General features: G+C 37.4%; 2 protein-coding genes across 2 annotated transcripts in view; one reads left to right on the forward strand and one right to left on the reverse strand.

The window, feature by feature from the left end:
* The window catches only part of LOC128891165 (protein crumbs), a 254,301-nt gene that overhangs the window by 189,332 nt on the left and 46,227 nt on the right, over positions 1–18,742 (reverse strand). The gene's annotated exons all lie outside the window — the stretch shown is intronic.
* Positions 1–18,742, forward strand: part of LOC128890616 (protein sickie) — a 203,337-nt gene that overhangs the window by 55,893 nt on the left and 128,702 nt on the right. Inside the window, exon 5 of the mRNA XM_054149270.1 lies at positions 16,207–16,367. Coding sequence (XP_054005245.1) covers positions 16,207–16,367 — 161 coding nt within the window. The remainder of the gene's footprint in view (positions 1–16,206; positions 16,368–18,742) is intronic.

Here is an 18,742-nt window from a genome sequence, read left to right on the forward strand (position 1 = left end):
ACGGTTTATTCATGCGACTTTCAGTTCCAGAGATAAAAAATTGAAAACTTAAAAGACCTTCTCCTTGAAATTCAATTTTTGCAACGAACTTGTAACCTTTCTCGCCATCCCCTATAAGCTGATTTCTTTTTAAGGGTTAAAGATTTTTTTTAAAAGGGTGAAATAATGGTAGGTCTGAGTTAAGTTTTCTTTTATTAATAGCAACCTAGCTTTTTCTCAAGCCTGTGAGTCAAATGATAAGTACGTGTAGAACTGTTTGTTCTCGTAGATAATAGTCGAGGCAACAGTCAGTTATCTAACAGTTATTTCCTGCGCGTAAAGCATATTTTGGTGGAATATCATGTATGTAGTCAAACGTAAGTTTAGAAATTATCGTAACAATTTCATCGTTGAAAGACAGATCTCGGATTTTTCTCTGATATTTTTGAAATTTCCTCGTACAATCAATCAACCCTTTGAGTGCCAACGAGCGATATATCGCTGCTCCATACACTTGCAAAAAAGGCCAAGAACAATATATCGCTGCTCGAAGCTGTAAGTGCTATAAAATTGATCGAAATGTACATTTTCGTTTACAATCAATCATGCATCTTTGGTTAAAATTGTCTGGCATTTCTCGGACACGTATGAAAGTTTCGTCTGGCACTCAACGGGTTAATATTCCCAAAGAAGGCCACACGAAGTGGTAGGAAAATGTTATTCCGGAATGAAAAATACAAATTCCACATTCACTCGTGAGAATAAATACAAATGGATCCTTTAGCCGCACTCAGTGTGGAACGACCGATAACAATGGCTGTTTCTTGTTGTTCTTGCGAATAAGCCTAGAATTTTTATTCTTTATTCAGAATAAAATTTGCCCAACCCTGTGTAACCTTTCGATGCTTACCCGTCGCGAACAAAGCGACGTTCGATCGTTTCGAAGCGGAGATCCGGTCGTGCCCTGAGAACGCGTAGCGCTTTCTTCTATTTGCTGGACTAGATGCTTCCTATAAATGCAGCAGATATTGATACGAGACAATTGATTTTTGAGCAATATATCACTAAATTCTTTGATCCGGCCCATTGTGCGTCGGTGTCCCCGTGTAAATAGTCTTTAGACGTGAAAAATCACTAACAAGATGGTGTTTCAGAAGCGGTTCATGTTAATTGTTATCGTTAGTGTATCACTTTCTCCCCTTAGCGGAAATTCAAGAAATTACAAACGAGTCCAATTTCAATTGTATTAAAATTATATTGTCATTGCTTCTAGACCATGTTATAATACATATATAATCTAAGAACAACATAATTCGTGAAAAGTGAAAAGAATGTTCTCTACCACGAATCACCGTGAAAAATCATCGTGATTGAATCACGAGCGATTCAAAAGTAGCAGTTCACGCCATCTCTAGTGACACGTTGCATCGTGTCGACGTAGAAACAAAGGCGTATCGGCATTTTCGATATATCGCTAAGATGGCCAAAAACGCGTCGATTATGATTTTCGAACAGTTGGTCTATCATACTACCATCCTTTTTCCTCAAGTTTATCTAAATTTATCTCGTGCTCTGGAACAACGTGTTCCTTCTGGGACGTACTTTCACCTCGTACCTCTTTCAACCGTTTGAGAATCGATCTTGCAATCTAAGAGTAATGGCTCTATTCCGGATTAATTATCGACCCCTTTTCGTATAATTTTCGTGCATGTCTCCTTTTCGGTATAAGTGCTTTCTAGAAACGAATCTGCAACGTTCATGCTAATTTCTATTTACGTGTCGTTCAACGTGACTTATCGTTTTTTTTTTTTTTTTAAACTCATTTTTGTACTTCGCCGATAATTTACTGTTTCTTTGTGTGCACGTCTCTCGAGGGTTTGACTCGATTCGCTTTCGAAGGAAAGGAATAGCTTTGCATTGAATCCTTTCTTTGAAATTTTGAACAGCTCACACACCAAGGCTTTGTATCTTTCTCGAGAAACCAGATTTGAACCTAGAACCTTTTTACTCTTACTACATTCCTCTACACAGTGTTATTTCTTTTTATACTAATTTTATTTTATACTTATTTTTATATTTGTAATTAAAGGAACTTCTGTTTACTCGATAAATACAGTGTATGCGCACTTTAATAATTAACGATGAAGGACTCACAAACGCTCTTGTAAGTTATTATCTGAAAATGAACCGATTAATGAGAATTAATATTCGGTGTCTGTATTGGTTCGCGTGTATTGCACGATTAATTAGGAAAACATATTAAATGAAGAACGCACTATACTTTGTTATTATTTAAATTATCCAACAGGAAGAGTTAGAAGTTGAAGTACGATATATTTATTATGAAAGCAGAAACTACAATTTAAACTATGTTTGAAATTTTCACGGGTGAACAGTTATTATTGGACATTTTCAAGGATACTTTCAACTACCCTTTCAAACTCAAATAACACATAATTCTCTGTACGAGATTTATGTCTACTGTCCGTCGTTGGATACCACTGGAATTGGCTCGCATCCACGGGCGACACACAATATCGCCTAATACCGCGAATGAATTAACCATACATGCGAAATATTCGAGTAACCCACCCGTTTCGCGATCGTTTTCTTAAGCACACTGTCCATCAACTCGAGGGGGTATTCTGGTCCTAAGGGGTAGTCTAGAGCATCGATTTTTAGTTCCTTTAGAGGATTTTCTTTTTTTTTTAACGTATAAGGAATTTTTCTAAAGATTTAATTCATAAATAAATTAATTAAATTAAAAATTTAAAGTTGAAACTTTCTGTTTAATAGCGAAAGTATTAAGCCTTACTCTAAACTTAACATGCTTTACTTTTTTAACAAATTCGAAATCACCAACATGATGTCTCAAACCCACACCATTCTACAACAATTACATTATATTTTAATTTTACCGAAATCTTTGTCGTTTTCGGATAAAATGTTAAACTATCTCTGAAAATATTATTCAGGTTTAGTCACGATACCTTCAGTTAATATTAATTGTTAACAAATAAATATAAACTATCTTTCTAGTGACAGTAACTTCTTGTTGTTACGAAAAATCAGTTATCTTGAGATATCTAAATAAGCCTCGTTCAAATCCATTAATTCGAACGTTTTGATCAAAATAGATTCTGGTTCTCTTTGATAACGTATACGTTTTCGATGTTTTATCTAAAAACCGATAATAATTTAACTAGTAAATAAACTAAACTCCTGTGAATAAAAAAGTATGTATTTTGCTAATTTATTTCTCATTTATTATTACAACATTTTTTTTTGTTTAACCTTCCTTTCCCTCGCGCAATTTTTGTTTTACATTGTACTCTTATTGATCGCGTTACTCCCAATATTATTTCCAATTTTATCGGTCGGAAACTTATTATACAATCGAGATATTCAAGTAAATCAATTCGAGCCATGTCTCTTTATCTCTTTTATCGTTCTCCATAAATTAGTTTTACTCGTTCCCGATAACGAACGTTATACTTCCAAGCGAATGAACGTAAATATTATTCGTTGATTGTCTCCTGCGTCGATCTCGTACAACGTTAAGTAAATTCTAATGAGATGTACGAAGTCCATGCGCGGAGCCAGTTAGTTCACTTTGCTTTATGATTTGCAACGATCGTTGAGGCTCGTAGTAATGCGCCGGAGGAGGCGTTCCTTTTCGTCCAAGGGATTTCTCTGTGCATTGTAACAATTTGTACCCGTATGCGAATTATCGTTCCTGTCCATATGAAAAATACTCTGCACCAAGACTGCTGCAACTCGCGAGTTGGCTTCCTCCTGTGGTTTCTCCGTCGTCGCAAACTGGTCCACCAAAGAACTGGACCCAGCGTGCAATTACTTCTAGCACCACGTATAAACTACCAAACTTGTTCGCATGAAATATTCTAGCAAACCAACCATCAGAGGTGAAGCCAAAGGCGATTCCACGCATGCTGTTTTTCATACACTCGCAAAATATTATATTACATTACTTTTCTTTGCTAGTCGCTATATCAATAAAATTCTTATTGCTGTCGTTGCATTTGTTTTTATTGTTCGTTACTTTTCGATTTAACCCATTCACTGCCAATTAGGAGACGTCTCGTAGTTCAAATTGATTGCAATTACTAAATTCCGGATCTTTATGCGCTTATAGGATTTAAATTAATTCGAACAACTGATCATTCGAATGTACAAGAAACTACAAAATGCAAATAAACGTGCAAGAATATAAAAAAGAAATTTAAAGTAAAGTTCGTGTTACGATGTTTGCAGAATAAAATAAATTTCTATTTAGGTTCATTTTTTGTAGGTACGTTCGCGAAGATTTTATTTTGCATAAACATCTGCAGTCTAAAAATAAGCGAAAAATATAAATATAATACCATATAAAATTAAATGGTCGATACTCGATACACTTTTAACATTTGGCTTTAAAAATTGTAGCAAAAAGCGTGAAGATCATCTAGATTATTCTAGTCATGGAGGTTATCGTATCTGTACCTATAAATATTAGAAAAATTAAAGATGTTCTTTTTTTTTTCATTAAGACAACAGCAATAGAATCAGACCACTACAGGATCTCAGGTGAAAGGTCTTTTAAGTTTTCAATTTTTATATCTGAAACTAAACGTTGTATGAAGAAACTGTACATATAACAAAGTTTCGTCTCATCATTCCCTATAAGCTGATATTTTTTTCGAATGGTGATTTTCCATGGCGAACCATGGACAACATGAAGCTTAAAGTGAAACGAAATACGGTGAATTACGTAACGTTTAGGCGACCGGGGGCGTAGGTCCGCAAAGGGTCAAAGGAGAAGGCTTTTGAGAGTATGGCAATTAGCAGAATCTGTCTTTGGGATCGTTTGACCAGCCTCTATCTACGGTTATCTACGCGAAGCGGACAACTATGCACGTAAGCACCGAGCTATAGTCCATTAAGGACGAGGGAAGAGAGTCTGTAACGGCCAGCGTGCTCTTTACACTTCTACCTAAGTGCACGGGGTTAGGGCAGGTAAAAGTCGACGGCAGATTCCTATCGACGACGCCGCGCCCCGGCGACATTCCTTCTAATTAGCCAACAAAAATTAGATCAATCCGATGTTTCGCTGCTAGCTAAAATTCGTGCGAATGTTAGGTCCGGATTAGTCTGGCTCTTTTGATGAATAAATCCTGAATGAAACGCTGATCGATCCTTTGATTTTTGCTGGAAATTCTACGTGACGTACAGGTGTAAATTTGAAAAAAGTATCAGCTTATAGGGAACGACCAAACGAAACTTTTTTATATTTACAGTTTATTCATACAACGTTTAGTTTCAGATAGAAAAAACTTGAAAACTTGGAAGACCTTTTTCGTGAAATTCAATTTTCCCAATCAACTTCCTATTTTTCAATTTTCAAAAAAAAACGCCTAGAATAGTGGCAACCACGAAGATACTTTCTTCAGAAGGGACTGTACAAGATCACCTGTACTACGTTTAATTTTGATTATTTTTACCTGCAAAAAATTGTGTACGTTCTTAAAATGTGAACATATACGTGTGCAAAATCATTTATAAAAATTTTTTATAGATTCAAAAATATATATATATATATGTCAAAAAGAACTAAAAATTTACGCTTTAGACTAGAATACTCCCTTACTGTATTCCTACCAATTGTTTCAAAACTACCCGATTTGCGTGGGATTTTTCGAATCGATCGACCAATTAAATCTGACCACAAAGACACGGTATCGCAGGGTTGTGCACTCTTTCACGAAGCCAGCTCGCTGCTGCTGCGCCTCTCGAGACTACGTACTTCTCTCGTTAAGGTAAAACCGTAATTTTGCACGTTGCTTCGCCGCTGAAGCCTGTCATTTATCACCGTTAGCTCGTTAGCGATGCTGATTTTTTTCTTTTTCTTTTTACGGGCGATCGACGATCGTCGATGGAAGCTTTTCAACGGCCACGAAGACCGAACATTCTCGCGGGCGGAAGGATTTCCAGTAACGTTCGCTTGGCAATCTTCGTGCATTTTTAGCGTCTCGGACGAGAGCGACCTCGTGCGGATTTTATGTCGGGTCAACGGCGACCTTACACGATAGGTACCTGCGAGCAAGGAACGAAAGTAGTCGAGCAGTATCCGTTTATTTATTTATTGCTATAAACGGGAATAACCCATTGACACTTTGTTTACCGGGAACATATTTGTAGGCTTATGAGGAACGAACGTTGTCGAGCAGTGTTTATTTATTTATTTATTTATTTATTTGTGTGTATAAAGGGGAATAGTTATGTTTACGAAATCATATAAGGCGATCGGTTATGTTATGTTCACAACAAAGGAATATTAATTAGTTTGAGAGTCATATTATGTTACTTGCTTAATTTTCGGTTTGTGTTGGTCTCGCAAATTGTTCTACAATTTTTCAGCCCCGTAAAATGACAATTTCGACATATTCTGTTACATTTAAAGAAATTCTGCAGTAGAAGATTTACTTTGTAGATGCCTCAAATTGCAGTAAGACTAATACTGATTACACCCACTTAACACCGATACCTTTTCCGTCTAAAATTTTTGTTTAATTCCATTTCTATGTTTCCTACCCCTTCAGATTCTCTTATTAAACGTAGAATTGTTTCGCCTCCCTTTTCGCATATTCTGCGAAATCCTTTGTTCGTCTTCCAGCCAGTATTTATTATAATCCTCTTCGTTTCTACATCTAAACCCTAAGATTGTTTCTTTTTTAATTTATCTATCCTTGATCCTTTTTCGCTGTTTAAACATTTCGGTACTTCAGGTGTCCATAAGAACTTGTAGTATCTGTTATATGTTTGAGTTCGTAGCTTCATTATAGTCATTTTGCTGTTTTACTTCTTTATCTAAATCGCATATTGTTTTAAAGATTTAGATACTCGTAATAATTAAATATTACTTCAGTAATTGAACATTGATAGAAAAAATAAATCTATTTTCAATAAGTACAAAAGAAAAGTGACATATTCATGCTTGGAAACTCTATGAAACGCTCTCTCTCTGAAAACTCGCTTATATCTGATTCTTCACCCCATGATACCAATTCCTATTTCTCTAATTGTTTATATTATCCCTTCTCCGCAGCAAATACTTTCTTAAAGACCAATTCTTTGAATTCCCATTTCTTTCATAATATCGTTTCCTCCGAGGCAAGAATGATCTCTAGTTTAAAGAAAGTTTATTACTCTAGTAGAAAAATAGTATCATCGATGAGACTAGTTAGAACAATTTTCAAACTATGAACGGATCGATCGGCTGAATTTTAACAGCGTTTTCAGAAATCCGTTCCACTTCAACTGTGTACATTTCAAGAAACTTTGATTCGTTCTGAGCTTGTACAATGCGCGGGTGCAAAGGGGATGCTCGAAACAGCAGGGATGAGAAATCGGATATTGATCCTCGAGGGTCTCTCATTGGATGCGGAAGCTGGAGGCTTGAGTAATTAACAGTACCTCCTTCCCCCTTTTACCGCAGCCGTGGCATACGTGTCCGTGGCACATATACGTGCGTGCATGTACTATCTGCATTAATTGTCTCCGCGGCGTGTTCATATCGCGCCAGTGCTCGCTGTACAATCAGCGTTACGTGCATAGTTAGCACACGTGTGCTGCGTATGAATTTCTTGCTACTTGGTCGATCGTTCCCATGAACGGCACTTGCGGAATGGAAAAACGTTTCGTTCGAAAGAGACGATAACGAGTCTCGGCGATTACAATTGATGCGTATATCTTGTCACAGAATTTTCTAAGACAAACTATCCAGGTTGTTTCTCGAGACCTGAAGATGGATACATTGGTAGTGAAATTGTGATTGAGCAAAGTCGTTTTTACTCGATCACAAATGTCGTTTGTCGCGGTAATCTTTGGAATTAATTTAAAGAAAGATTATTATATGCAGAAGTATGCAGCTTGGGCTTTTTAGCGTATTAAAATTCTTCTTTCAATGACAATTTATGAGAAATGATAAATAAGTACATATTTGAAACATTTTTAATAATATTACAAACATATTTTAAGTAAGAAAATAGCTTCATATTTACTGGGCTGATGTATAAGGAAATAATTAGAAATGTTTAAGGTTTGCTCCTATTATTACAAGTAACATCTCTGCCAAATTCCAAATCGTGATGTATTTTCCATTAGAAACATTCGAAGATTTAAAGCACGTGGTAATGTATAGGTTATTTCTAAGATATATTGGCCGTATGTAACATAGATTTAATAAATCATTAAAGCAAGGACCACTGTAATGTATTAGGTTGTCCCGAAAGTTTCTTTCCTTTTATTAATAATTAATACATACACAATATTTTATGTTTTATGTTACATTACAAAGTTGTGTACAATTCATTTCGCTCCATTACTGTTACAGCATCAACGTCTAAGAAATTAGATTGTCTATTTATATAAACACTGCCACAGAAAATAATTGAATCCATGTATAAATAAACATACCAAATTTCTAAAGATGATATCAAGCACTTTGGTTGCAAAAAAAATCATGAAAATTGCCTTAAAACTGATATAAAAAGGTGCGTCCTTAAAAAAATTGAACAAAAAACCAGTGTTTTTTCTTTATCTTCGTTTATCTTCGTTCGTAAAATGAATCATTTAACACTTCGGAATAGAATTGTATTCGTTAAATTTGTTTCTAGGAACGGTGAAACGAGATCCGCATGCGAGCGTAGAGTTCCGAAGCTTTATCTGAGAAATTTCACGCCGTTAAACAATATTGTTGACGGTCGCTCGTCGGAACGTTTGTTGCTTATAAACTGGAAACAAAGACGCGTTAAGGACGATGTTTACAGCCGGAGCACGTCATATCTCGCGATATTAATATGTCAGCTGGCCTCAGAGAAGTCGACGGAAATTGTAAAACGTGATGCTGCCCGCGTTGCTAACCCGCAACACCAACCGTGGACATTAATTTTCGATATTACCCTCGTAAATATTCGCGAAACTCACTATTCCACGCTTTCTTCGCGAGATTGAAACATTTCTTTTTCTTTTTTTGTTTTTTTTTTTTTTTCAATTTGATGCCAACGCGTTGCACAGTCGCGTCGTCCGACTCGTAAAAGGGGGTTGAAATTTTTTCATCGAACGACTTCGCTCGATGCATAGAAGAGTTCTACGCAAACACCCATAAATCTCGACTGGATTCCATTCCCCCTTTCGCGATACACGTACGCTTCGGAAGCTACAGACGCGAACAAATTGTTACGATCAATGATGAAATTTTTCATTCGTGGAGCGATGTCTTATTAAGGGGATATTCTAGTTTGGAGCGTCAATTTTTAGTTCATTTTGGGGATACTTTTTTCTTTGATTCATAAGGAATTTTTATAAAGGTTTCTATTCACAGATTTGTTCACATTTTATGAACGTACACAATCTTTTGTATTATCATACGATTTTAATAGTTAAACTTAGGTTGGAACAATTTAATGTTATATGTTATATTATGATCTGTGGTCTGTATTCGTCACGACAGAGTCTGGATCAAATTGTTGATTCGCTTTAATACATTCTTAGTTTCACTCTTGGTGTGTAAATCTATTTGAATTTCGCAATATTAATGAAATTGGAGGTAACAAAGACATCTTAAGAAGGTATTCTAGTCTAGAGCATCAATTTTCAGGTCTTTTTTAAAAATCTTCAAGGGATTTTTTATGAAGATTTTTTCTCACGTATTCGTTTACATTTTAAGAGCATACACAATTTGTTGCCGGTAAGAATAATCAAAATTAAACGTAGCACAAGCAATCTTATACAGCACCCCCTAAAAAGGAATGTTCGTGGTTGGCACGATTCCAGGCGTTCCACTCGTCTGAAATGAAAAAATCAAGAAACGTCTTTATTAATATTAGCGTCGCTATGGCCCGAATCAGAATAATTATGAAATATTGAAAATTCAAAAAAATGGCGGCACTTTAAAGCTCGAATATCGATTTATTGCATCTTTCTTGTCTTTTGTACATTGAAGAAATATATATTTAGAACAGTCGGATTTTGAAAACTGTGGTTTGGGCAATAAAGGCACACGTGCCGATGATTCGCTTCAAATTTGAAGTGATTCGGTCAACTAGAACTCGAGATACCATGGCAATCATTTCGAAGAATATATTACAATAAAATAAAATACAAGTAAATGAATACAAATCTCGAAGAAATAAGTGATTGAAAATCCAATTTTAGAAATATTTTACACGGTAGAGACAGCGTATTTTATTATTCTCTAAGCGAGGGGTCGATGAGCCCCTCACTCTGATCTTTCTAGAGTTAATGAGCAGACCAGGCTTTATTCTGAACTGCTCTGATCATTCTATTAGGCAGTATTCCGCCTGGAACTTTATTACAGACAAAAGCATTGTAAATAAAGAGTCTGATGAACTCTCGGACAAGGGATTAAAGGGGACAGTTGATTACGCGCTCTCTAATGAACTCGCCATTATTCGTTTCACTATTATCCACAGATTATTAAGAACACTGCAGTTCTAATACTGTCTGACATTGCACGATACATGTTTACAGTTTCTTCAAACATTAACACTAGACCTACCGATATTTCATTTGTACCTATTTTCTTTTTTACCAAAAGGGAATAGTAAGTGAAATAATTCTTACAAAATGGGAAATAACATACGAAGAGCGTATGTATACGCCCTCGAGTAGTATGCTCAGATAGTATGCACTTTTGCTGACCATAGAATGATATGGGATCGACGGATTAGACGGAATTGAAGTAGTTCTTTACTTCGCACGTTCACGCTATCTAGCACTAAAAAGGGACTATTTTTTAATATTTTGTAGTGAAAATTTCATTGCAATATCTTGAATGGTCCAAAAGTTATAACAAAATATCACTAAATTCTTCGATTCAGCCCACTGTGTGGCCGCCTTTATCGCGCTATCCTACATATATGTCGGAAATATGTATAATATACATATATAAACATATATACTTTTTAGCGAAACCTGAATTTTGAAAACATCACGTTCACAGCATTTATAAAAACACTTTCGTGCCTAACATGCACTCGCACAGAGGTGCTCGAATATCCATTTTCTTTGATGGAAGTCAGGATTGCTTCCCAAGCCTAAGGGCGAACTGCTTGGGAGAAACGCGATAATGGTCGCGTCCCTTTCACGACTCGAATAAAAATTTTGGATGACGAGGTTACATGCGTATTATAACGCATAAAGGACGGTGAGACGTTTATTGCGGGTGTGCTTGTACTGATAAGAAGAATACGTCCTGAGGGTTCTCCTTAAGATATGCGAGGATACAGAGCCGTGTCGACTAAACGATATTGCTCGTAAGGATCGATACGGGACCGGTTATTCCCTTTCGAAAGGAAAGATCTACCTACGCATTCTACCGTGTTACATAGCGAAAAATACATAGTGCAAAAACGTGGACACTCCGAATTGCTGATTCAACTTTTAACTCTAAATTGTAGAGGTTTATCTTCCTACCATCAATAAACACCCTATAATCGAGAGAATGTATTCTGTATTCGATTACAAACTAAATTATAAAAACATTTGTTTAAGAGGTTGCTGTACCGATTTAAAATTGGAACCGTACGTTCTCCGGTTGGCAGGACAGCCAGTTTCCAGGTATTCCGTGACGTTTCGATCAAAATATTCCGAAACAAAAACATCGGAGTTCTTCTGCTAGCTCCGGCTTCCACGAACAGAGGTATTTCTTTGAAACGCGACGCTTTCATCGGCTGTTTCGTCAACAAAGGGGATGCGAGAGTTGGTTAAACATGGTGCGTGCAGAGCAGCCACGTCAAACTTATCCTGGTTAAAAGTATTTTGAAAGCCATTTTTCAGACATACTCGTACCAATCGTTCCAATGCCACATTGACAGCATACATGTGTAAGACTTGAAAGAAAATATTCATTGTCACAGAAATTAGCGAAATAATCGTTCATTTATTAAATGTTTAATTAAGTAGTTTATTAACTATAATTAATTAATTATAAGTGTAGTTTTGAGCAAAAGGAAAATTGTGAACCATTACTTAATCATTTCCTAACTTGGAATATTTTAAGAATTCGTAAAAATTCTAGTTAAACCGTCTATTTTTTTTTTTTTTTTGTATTTTATTCAAAATTATTCTACCACACTTGTATGACTATTTTTTTTTTGTAAATAATATTTTTTTGGTTGATTTCTCTTTCCGTTCTTAGTAGTTCCTTTTACGTTTTGTTTATAATAAAGAGGTCAATGGGGACGCAAAATTTAATGGATCGGGTGGCGTGTTTGCCATGGCTGGTGTAGGAGAGTCGCGAAAAAAAGAGGGCTTCTTTGAGTACCCACGCTACGTCATCGTTTAGGCCAAATATTTACCCTGCACTGGTGACACGACCGCGACATAGACGACGGCGTAACTTGGCTCCTAGGCAATCCCACGTTTAACGTTCCTATGTGTTACACGCTGTGATGGCAGTGTGATAAAACTTACGCTCTTAGTCGTCCTAAAAAATATAAGTACAAAAGAATTGGGACCACACATCGTTATACAGGGTGTCCCAAAAATGTTGTAACACCTTGAAAGGGATGATTCGGGAGGTGATTTGAAACAACTTTTTCCTTAGCGAAAATGTTGTCCGAAGCTTCGTTAAGGAGATATTAAGAGAAAACCTCGACCAATCAGAGCGCGCGTAGACCGTTCAAGCGGCCGCGGTAGCGAAGGCTACGCGCTAGGCGCGGCCCCGTCAATGTCCTTCGTGCACGTCGAGTCACTTGTTTGTGTACGAGCGCGGCCGCCTAGCGCTTAGCCTTCGCTAGCACGGCCGCTCCAACGGTCTACGCGCGCTCTGATTGGTCGGGGTTTTTTGTTAATATCTGCTTAACGAAACCCCATCCGACATTTTCGCAAAGGAAAAAGTTGTTTCAAATCACCTCCCGAACCACCCCTTTCAAGGAACTCCAACATTTTTGGGACACCCTGTATAAAACTAAGATACGGATGCAAGATTTAAGAGAAGGCACCGCCACAAAAACTGGTTACAAGTAGTTATCGAGACAAAATGTTCAAACTTTCTACTTTTATATAGTTGTTGACGCTGAATTCAATGGTGCAGACAAGAAATGTTTAAACAATTATTTTCAAATAATTCTTTTTCAAAAATGCAAAAAATATGTTTTCCTTTTCGGTAATCGTGTTAACCCTTATCGGACGCTAGCTTTTCATACATGATTCTCACTAGGTCGTAGCTGATTTTGGTAAATATGAGGAAAATTTTCTATTCAAATTATGATTCCCGAATCGTAACTATAAGTCGAATTTTCATTCAATTTTAAGAACTTTTTGGTATACAAGTCGGCCATATTGGATCCGCCATTTTGATTTTTTAAATTTTGATTACAGATTCGTAATTAGCGAACTAAAAAATCCCCGGTATACCAAATTTCATTCAAATTCAAGAACTTTTTGGCGTACAAGTCAGCCATACTGGATCCGCCATTTTGATTTAAAAAATTTTGATTACAGATTCGTAATTAGCGAACTAAAAAATCCCCGGTATACTAAATTTCATTCAAATTCAAGAACTTTTTGGCGTACAAGTCAGCCATACTGGATCCGCCATTTTGATTTTTTAAATTTTGATTACAGATTCGTAATTAGCGAACTAAAAAATCCCCGGTATACCAAATTTCATTCAAATTTAAGAACTTTTTGGCATACAAGTCGGCCATACTGAATCCGCCATTTTGATTTTTTAAATTTTGATTACAGATTCGTAATTAGTGAACTAAAAAATCCCAGTATACGAAGTTTCATACAGATCAGAACGTTCCTTAGACATTTCGTCCGGGTTTTCGGGTCATTTGAACCACTGCGCGCGGCAACAAAGTACTATTGTCAAGTGAGAGAGGTGACTTACGACCGATAAGGGTTAATTTCGACCAAGTCTGTAAGGCGTTCAGCGTAAAAATTACTTCTCCCGTATTATTCGTCATGCTTGTTACCGAAGTTTGTATCACCCTTCTGTCTCCAACTGCGTGATTCAAAGAGAATCCTGTGCAGGCCGAATTCGCGGCACCCTTCGTCACGACGGAAAGAAGAGTACGACGACGGTTGAAAAGAAGAAAAAATAAAGAAGAGAAGAAATCCATCGAAGGGAACGGTGCGCGACACGGGACACGAGCACGAAACGACCACCAACGAGTCTGTGCTGCCCCCCCCCCCCCCCCGCCGCCGCCCCACCACCGCGCCCGTCCCGCCCCGCCCCGACCCTGAGTGCTCTCGTTTACCAGCGTTTTCTTTGGGCAACGTTAACGCCCTCGTGAAGTTTTCTTCTTTTTCTTTCTACTCTCTTCTCTCTTGTTGCTTGCACCCTTTTCACTCTCGTTTTCGAACGAAAGTACGCGTTTTTGGCACGCGATCCGGTTGCATGCTTACGAAAGCCTTCGCGATGGAATTCCTGTTAGGAATTTTGACGGGCCGCTAATAGGATGCCGCGAATTGTTCTCTCGTTCAATTTGCCAGTGTTCGCTCCGCAGCGAGGAAAGTAATTAATAGACTGCGGACATCCGTGTAAATAGCATATTTTTTCGGGAAACATATGAAAAAGTAGGGTCTGAATATTCACTGTTAAACCATTTTAACATTTTCGCACAGTTGGGACAGAGAGATAGGACATCCTACTAGTTTCTACATTTTTATTTTATAAATAACGTAAACGAAATTTATTGTATATGGGAAAGTGGCGTTTAAAATGTTATTTGATAATTAAGAAGAATTAGAAGATAATTAAGATTGACTTGGTTTACGTTTCACGACGTTTATTGTTTCCTTTCGTTCTAGCTGAAAAATAATTTAATTATAATACTTGCGAAAAACAGATTTCGTTTCGGATCGAAACGCATAGAGATAAATAAATTACACCACGGAGTAACTTCATAACCTCGAGGGATTTCTATTAGTAATTTCTCGATTTGTCGAACAAGAAAATAGAAATTACTTTGAATGTATTTTTAACTCTAAACATTTTACGTGGTGCGCATTTTGATTCATTTTTTTTTTTGTTCAACCGTCGTACGATTGTGTAAACAAAATAAGTTTTTCGTTGGATGAATATCAATTCACCCGAATAACTATTCAGACGAATAAACGTTGGGAACAAATCGTTAAAGGTAGTTTCTATTCGTCTATTTTTCAAACAGAATTCTACCCATCTCTGCATGAAATGCATCGTTACGCTCTATGGTTTTTGATTTCATTTGCTACGACCAAAGAGATGGAAGTACAGAGAGGTCTTTGAAAAACAAACAGTTCTCGGAAAGAGAGTTTCGCCCAGATCCTGGAACAATAACACGCGGCCAATGGCCGTAACGCGATAGCAACCTCATGTGTCAGCACTCGTACGTCCATCGAGATTGACGAATATATCACGTTCAATTTTTCAAGCATAAAAATAGTGTATCATTTTAAAAGTTAAAATATTGTATTATTTTAAAAATTATTTTTGTCTTCGTCTCTTTGTATATATTTAATGTCGACTCAACATTATCAGCGACGACTGTTAGGAGAGGAAAATATGAAGTAGTTAAACCTTTGCGCTCGAGGCCTTTTTTTTAGTATCTATCAGCAACTCGAGATGCTTTCTTAGTATTCTATTGCCACGAACGCTAAGCTATCGAGATACGAGAATCAGCTCACCTTTTTGATTTTGGTGGAAAATGTGCATCTGTCCGAGAGGGCTCTCTCCATAGGAAACCATTCTAAATTCTTGAAAAAATGATTTATAAAAATGTTTATTCGCGATACATTTTAAGAAATTAATAGACATTTATTATTTCGTATTTAACACGTTTCAACGATTATTTGTATTGCTTGTTACCAGACTGCGGATCTTTATGCATTTATACGAAATTTTAACGTGCAAGAACTTACAAAATGCAAACAATATGCAAGAACATAAGAAAGATTGAAAGTAAAGTTCGTGTTATAATATTTGTAGAATAAAATAAATTCCTGTTTAGGTTGAATTTTTGTAGGCACGTTTACAAAGATTTTATTTTGCATAAAGATCCGCAGTCTATTTATTACTATTCTTCTGGCCAAGGCGTTTTTTCTCGGAATGGCTGCGTAATTATAGTTCGAGTGTCGTTCGAACGGGGAATGATTTGTCTGAATGACAGTAACGACTCCATTGAAACGTTGTTTTCTGAATTGATCTCTTTGTTTCAGATTGCCATCTCCGTACAATAAGCAGTCGGCCGGCGGTGGGGCAGGTGGCGGTCCTGGCGGTGGAACCAGTATACCCTTACCTGCCACCGTAGCTGCCACCAGAAGGTGTCCCCCAGATAAAGTTAGACCAGCTCCCACACCGACGCATCAATCACAGCTTGGTAAGTTTAGTACATCTTTTTAACCGACTTCGAAAAGGAGGAGGTTACTCAACTCGACATGTATATATACATATATACATATATATATATATATATATACATTTTTTTTTATGTTTGTTCACCGATTACGTCGAGACGGCTTGACCAATCGGAATGAAACGTATTACATCTAGTAGAGTATGTCTTCCAGGTGGTCTCGTTATCTTGACATTTTGAGATATCTCATTTTTTACCCTGTTTTTTTTTTTTGGCAAAAAACCGAAAAATTTTGTGCTGCTTCTTACTCTGAAACGGATGGCCCAATCGCATCGAAACTTCTAGCATCTGGTAGAACATCGCTGCTACTTGATCCAATAAAAAAAAAAACATTAGACCTTGGTTTATTTTTTATTACTGTATATCACTTTCATCGCAAAAAAGCACTATTACTGTCCGGAAATCGAACCGTCCGAATCATACTGGTCCGCGGATACACCGCGTGTACAGGTTAATAGCGAATAAATCACTACAATAAACAATACGTGTTATACGAAAGTGTTTCATTTCTTTATTCAACTTTAAATAGATAGTAATTATCAACTGTCCAAACGGCGTCGATTCAGAAAACACAATTTTTGTCTTCAATGTCTGCAACGACATTGCTACGATAATCTCAAAGTTCTAGAAAATATAATTAATAGAGAAGTCGATTCCTCGTCCAAACAACCCCGGACCCCGGCTTAAACGCGTCCCAGCTCGGCGAACTTCTTATCACCCCGAGCTAGGGACCTGCTCTTTAAGACACAAAGATTCGACGAGGGTGTCAAGCGGCATAGTAGATTCGGTGCCGCGTTAAGAACACCCCATTAGCCATTAGAGCCGTGAATGGCTTTTAACAACCCTTTGCGCATTTCTGGCTGCCGCGAAGAACCTGGACCACCACCATGGAAACTGGTTTCCATGGGGGTACGCGACCCCGTTGTCCCTTTTAAATATATGGGCTCTCTTGCCCGTGCGCCGACCTTGTTCTCCCTTTTCCTCCCTTTTTCCTCCCCCTTAGCCCTCTGTTACGCGTACTCGTACATTATTACACCCTCCCTGCGTGTGCATCAGTCATTCTATTTCGCGTAGGTGTGCGCAACAGCGTTTGATAAAAGTGTGTTCCATTCGCCACGAGCGTGTGTTCGTCTGTGTGGATGCATGTACAGAAACAACATTTAAGCTCGTAGGAATTTCCGTGATTGTTAGTCTGGGAGTCAACGTGTTAACACGTTGCCAGAGAAATATTCTTGAAAATTTCTGCTAGGATTAAATATTATTCAGACTATTGGAGACTAAATAATCAAACATCCGACGTGGTATTTATTTTTGGAACTTTCATCAAAATACACGAATTTCATTTAAATTCATTTCCTTTCAAGATTAACTTTCAGAATTAATTTTTTTAGTTCTTCAGTGAAAAGCACTGTCACCCACATATGGGTGACGTGGCGATCAACGTGTTAAAGAGCGTCGGCTACCTGGCGTGAAGGGAACCTGTGTCGGAAGTGGTGTATTAAACAACAAATAATTTAGATATTACACATCCGTGTTAAATCTTGGAAGCCAAGGCAGAAAACGCTTTAAATTTGCCTGGCAGTTAATGAGTTAATGAAATACGATACCCGAAATATTACTGGATTTAAAAATTGTCCGTTTGGCTGTCAAACCAATGGAACTTTATTTCGTGTTTGAACCACCCTCTGTACATATGCGTCGCGAAACTCTGTTAGGTTAGGCGACGAGCTGATAGCGGATGCGTGCACGCGCACCGACACACCCCTATCAGCGCACAGACGACGATATTACCTACATCCACGATGGGGCGCTAGGGGGTAGGTAGTTCGCTACGAGATGGGGTGGCACCCCATAGTTTATACTTTACTCTCAACTCCCACGTTTCCAGGGCGGCCACCTCCAGATGTGCACGCCGCCGATTTACAGTGGTTCGCAACTTGCACTCGAGCTACGAACGAGACTGAGAAAGGATCAGGTAATGTCCTTTTACGAAACGCAGGACGTTACAGTCAACCTGTGTTACCTTGAATGACCTTCAAGTATTGAATTCGAACACCGTCATTGTATTCGACTTGAAATCCTTTAACAGACAGACGTAACATAATTATATGTTTATTTGCAAAAAATTCAAGGTGATCTTGAAAAAACATAAAACAAAATAGTTGACAAATAACTTATTATAATCACGTTAAAGGTTCCTTGAAAGCATGCATAAAGCTGATAAAAACATTTTTGATCGCACTGCTAATAACAGAATAATCTCCAGTGATCACGATTCGACACCCTGTAGAATGAAATATTTTTGTAAAATCTGCTACGGAACACAGGATGTTTCACTG

The sequence above is a fragment of the Hylaeus anthracinus genome, unplaced genomic scaffold (genome assembly GCF_026225885.1).
Source record: "Hylaeus anthracinus isolate JK02 unplaced genomic scaffold, UHH_iyHylAnth1.0_haploid 12001, whole genome shotgun sequence".
Lineage (NCBI taxonomy): Eukaryota > Metazoa > Arthropoda > Insecta > Hymenoptera > Colletidae > Hylaeus > Hylaeus anthracinus.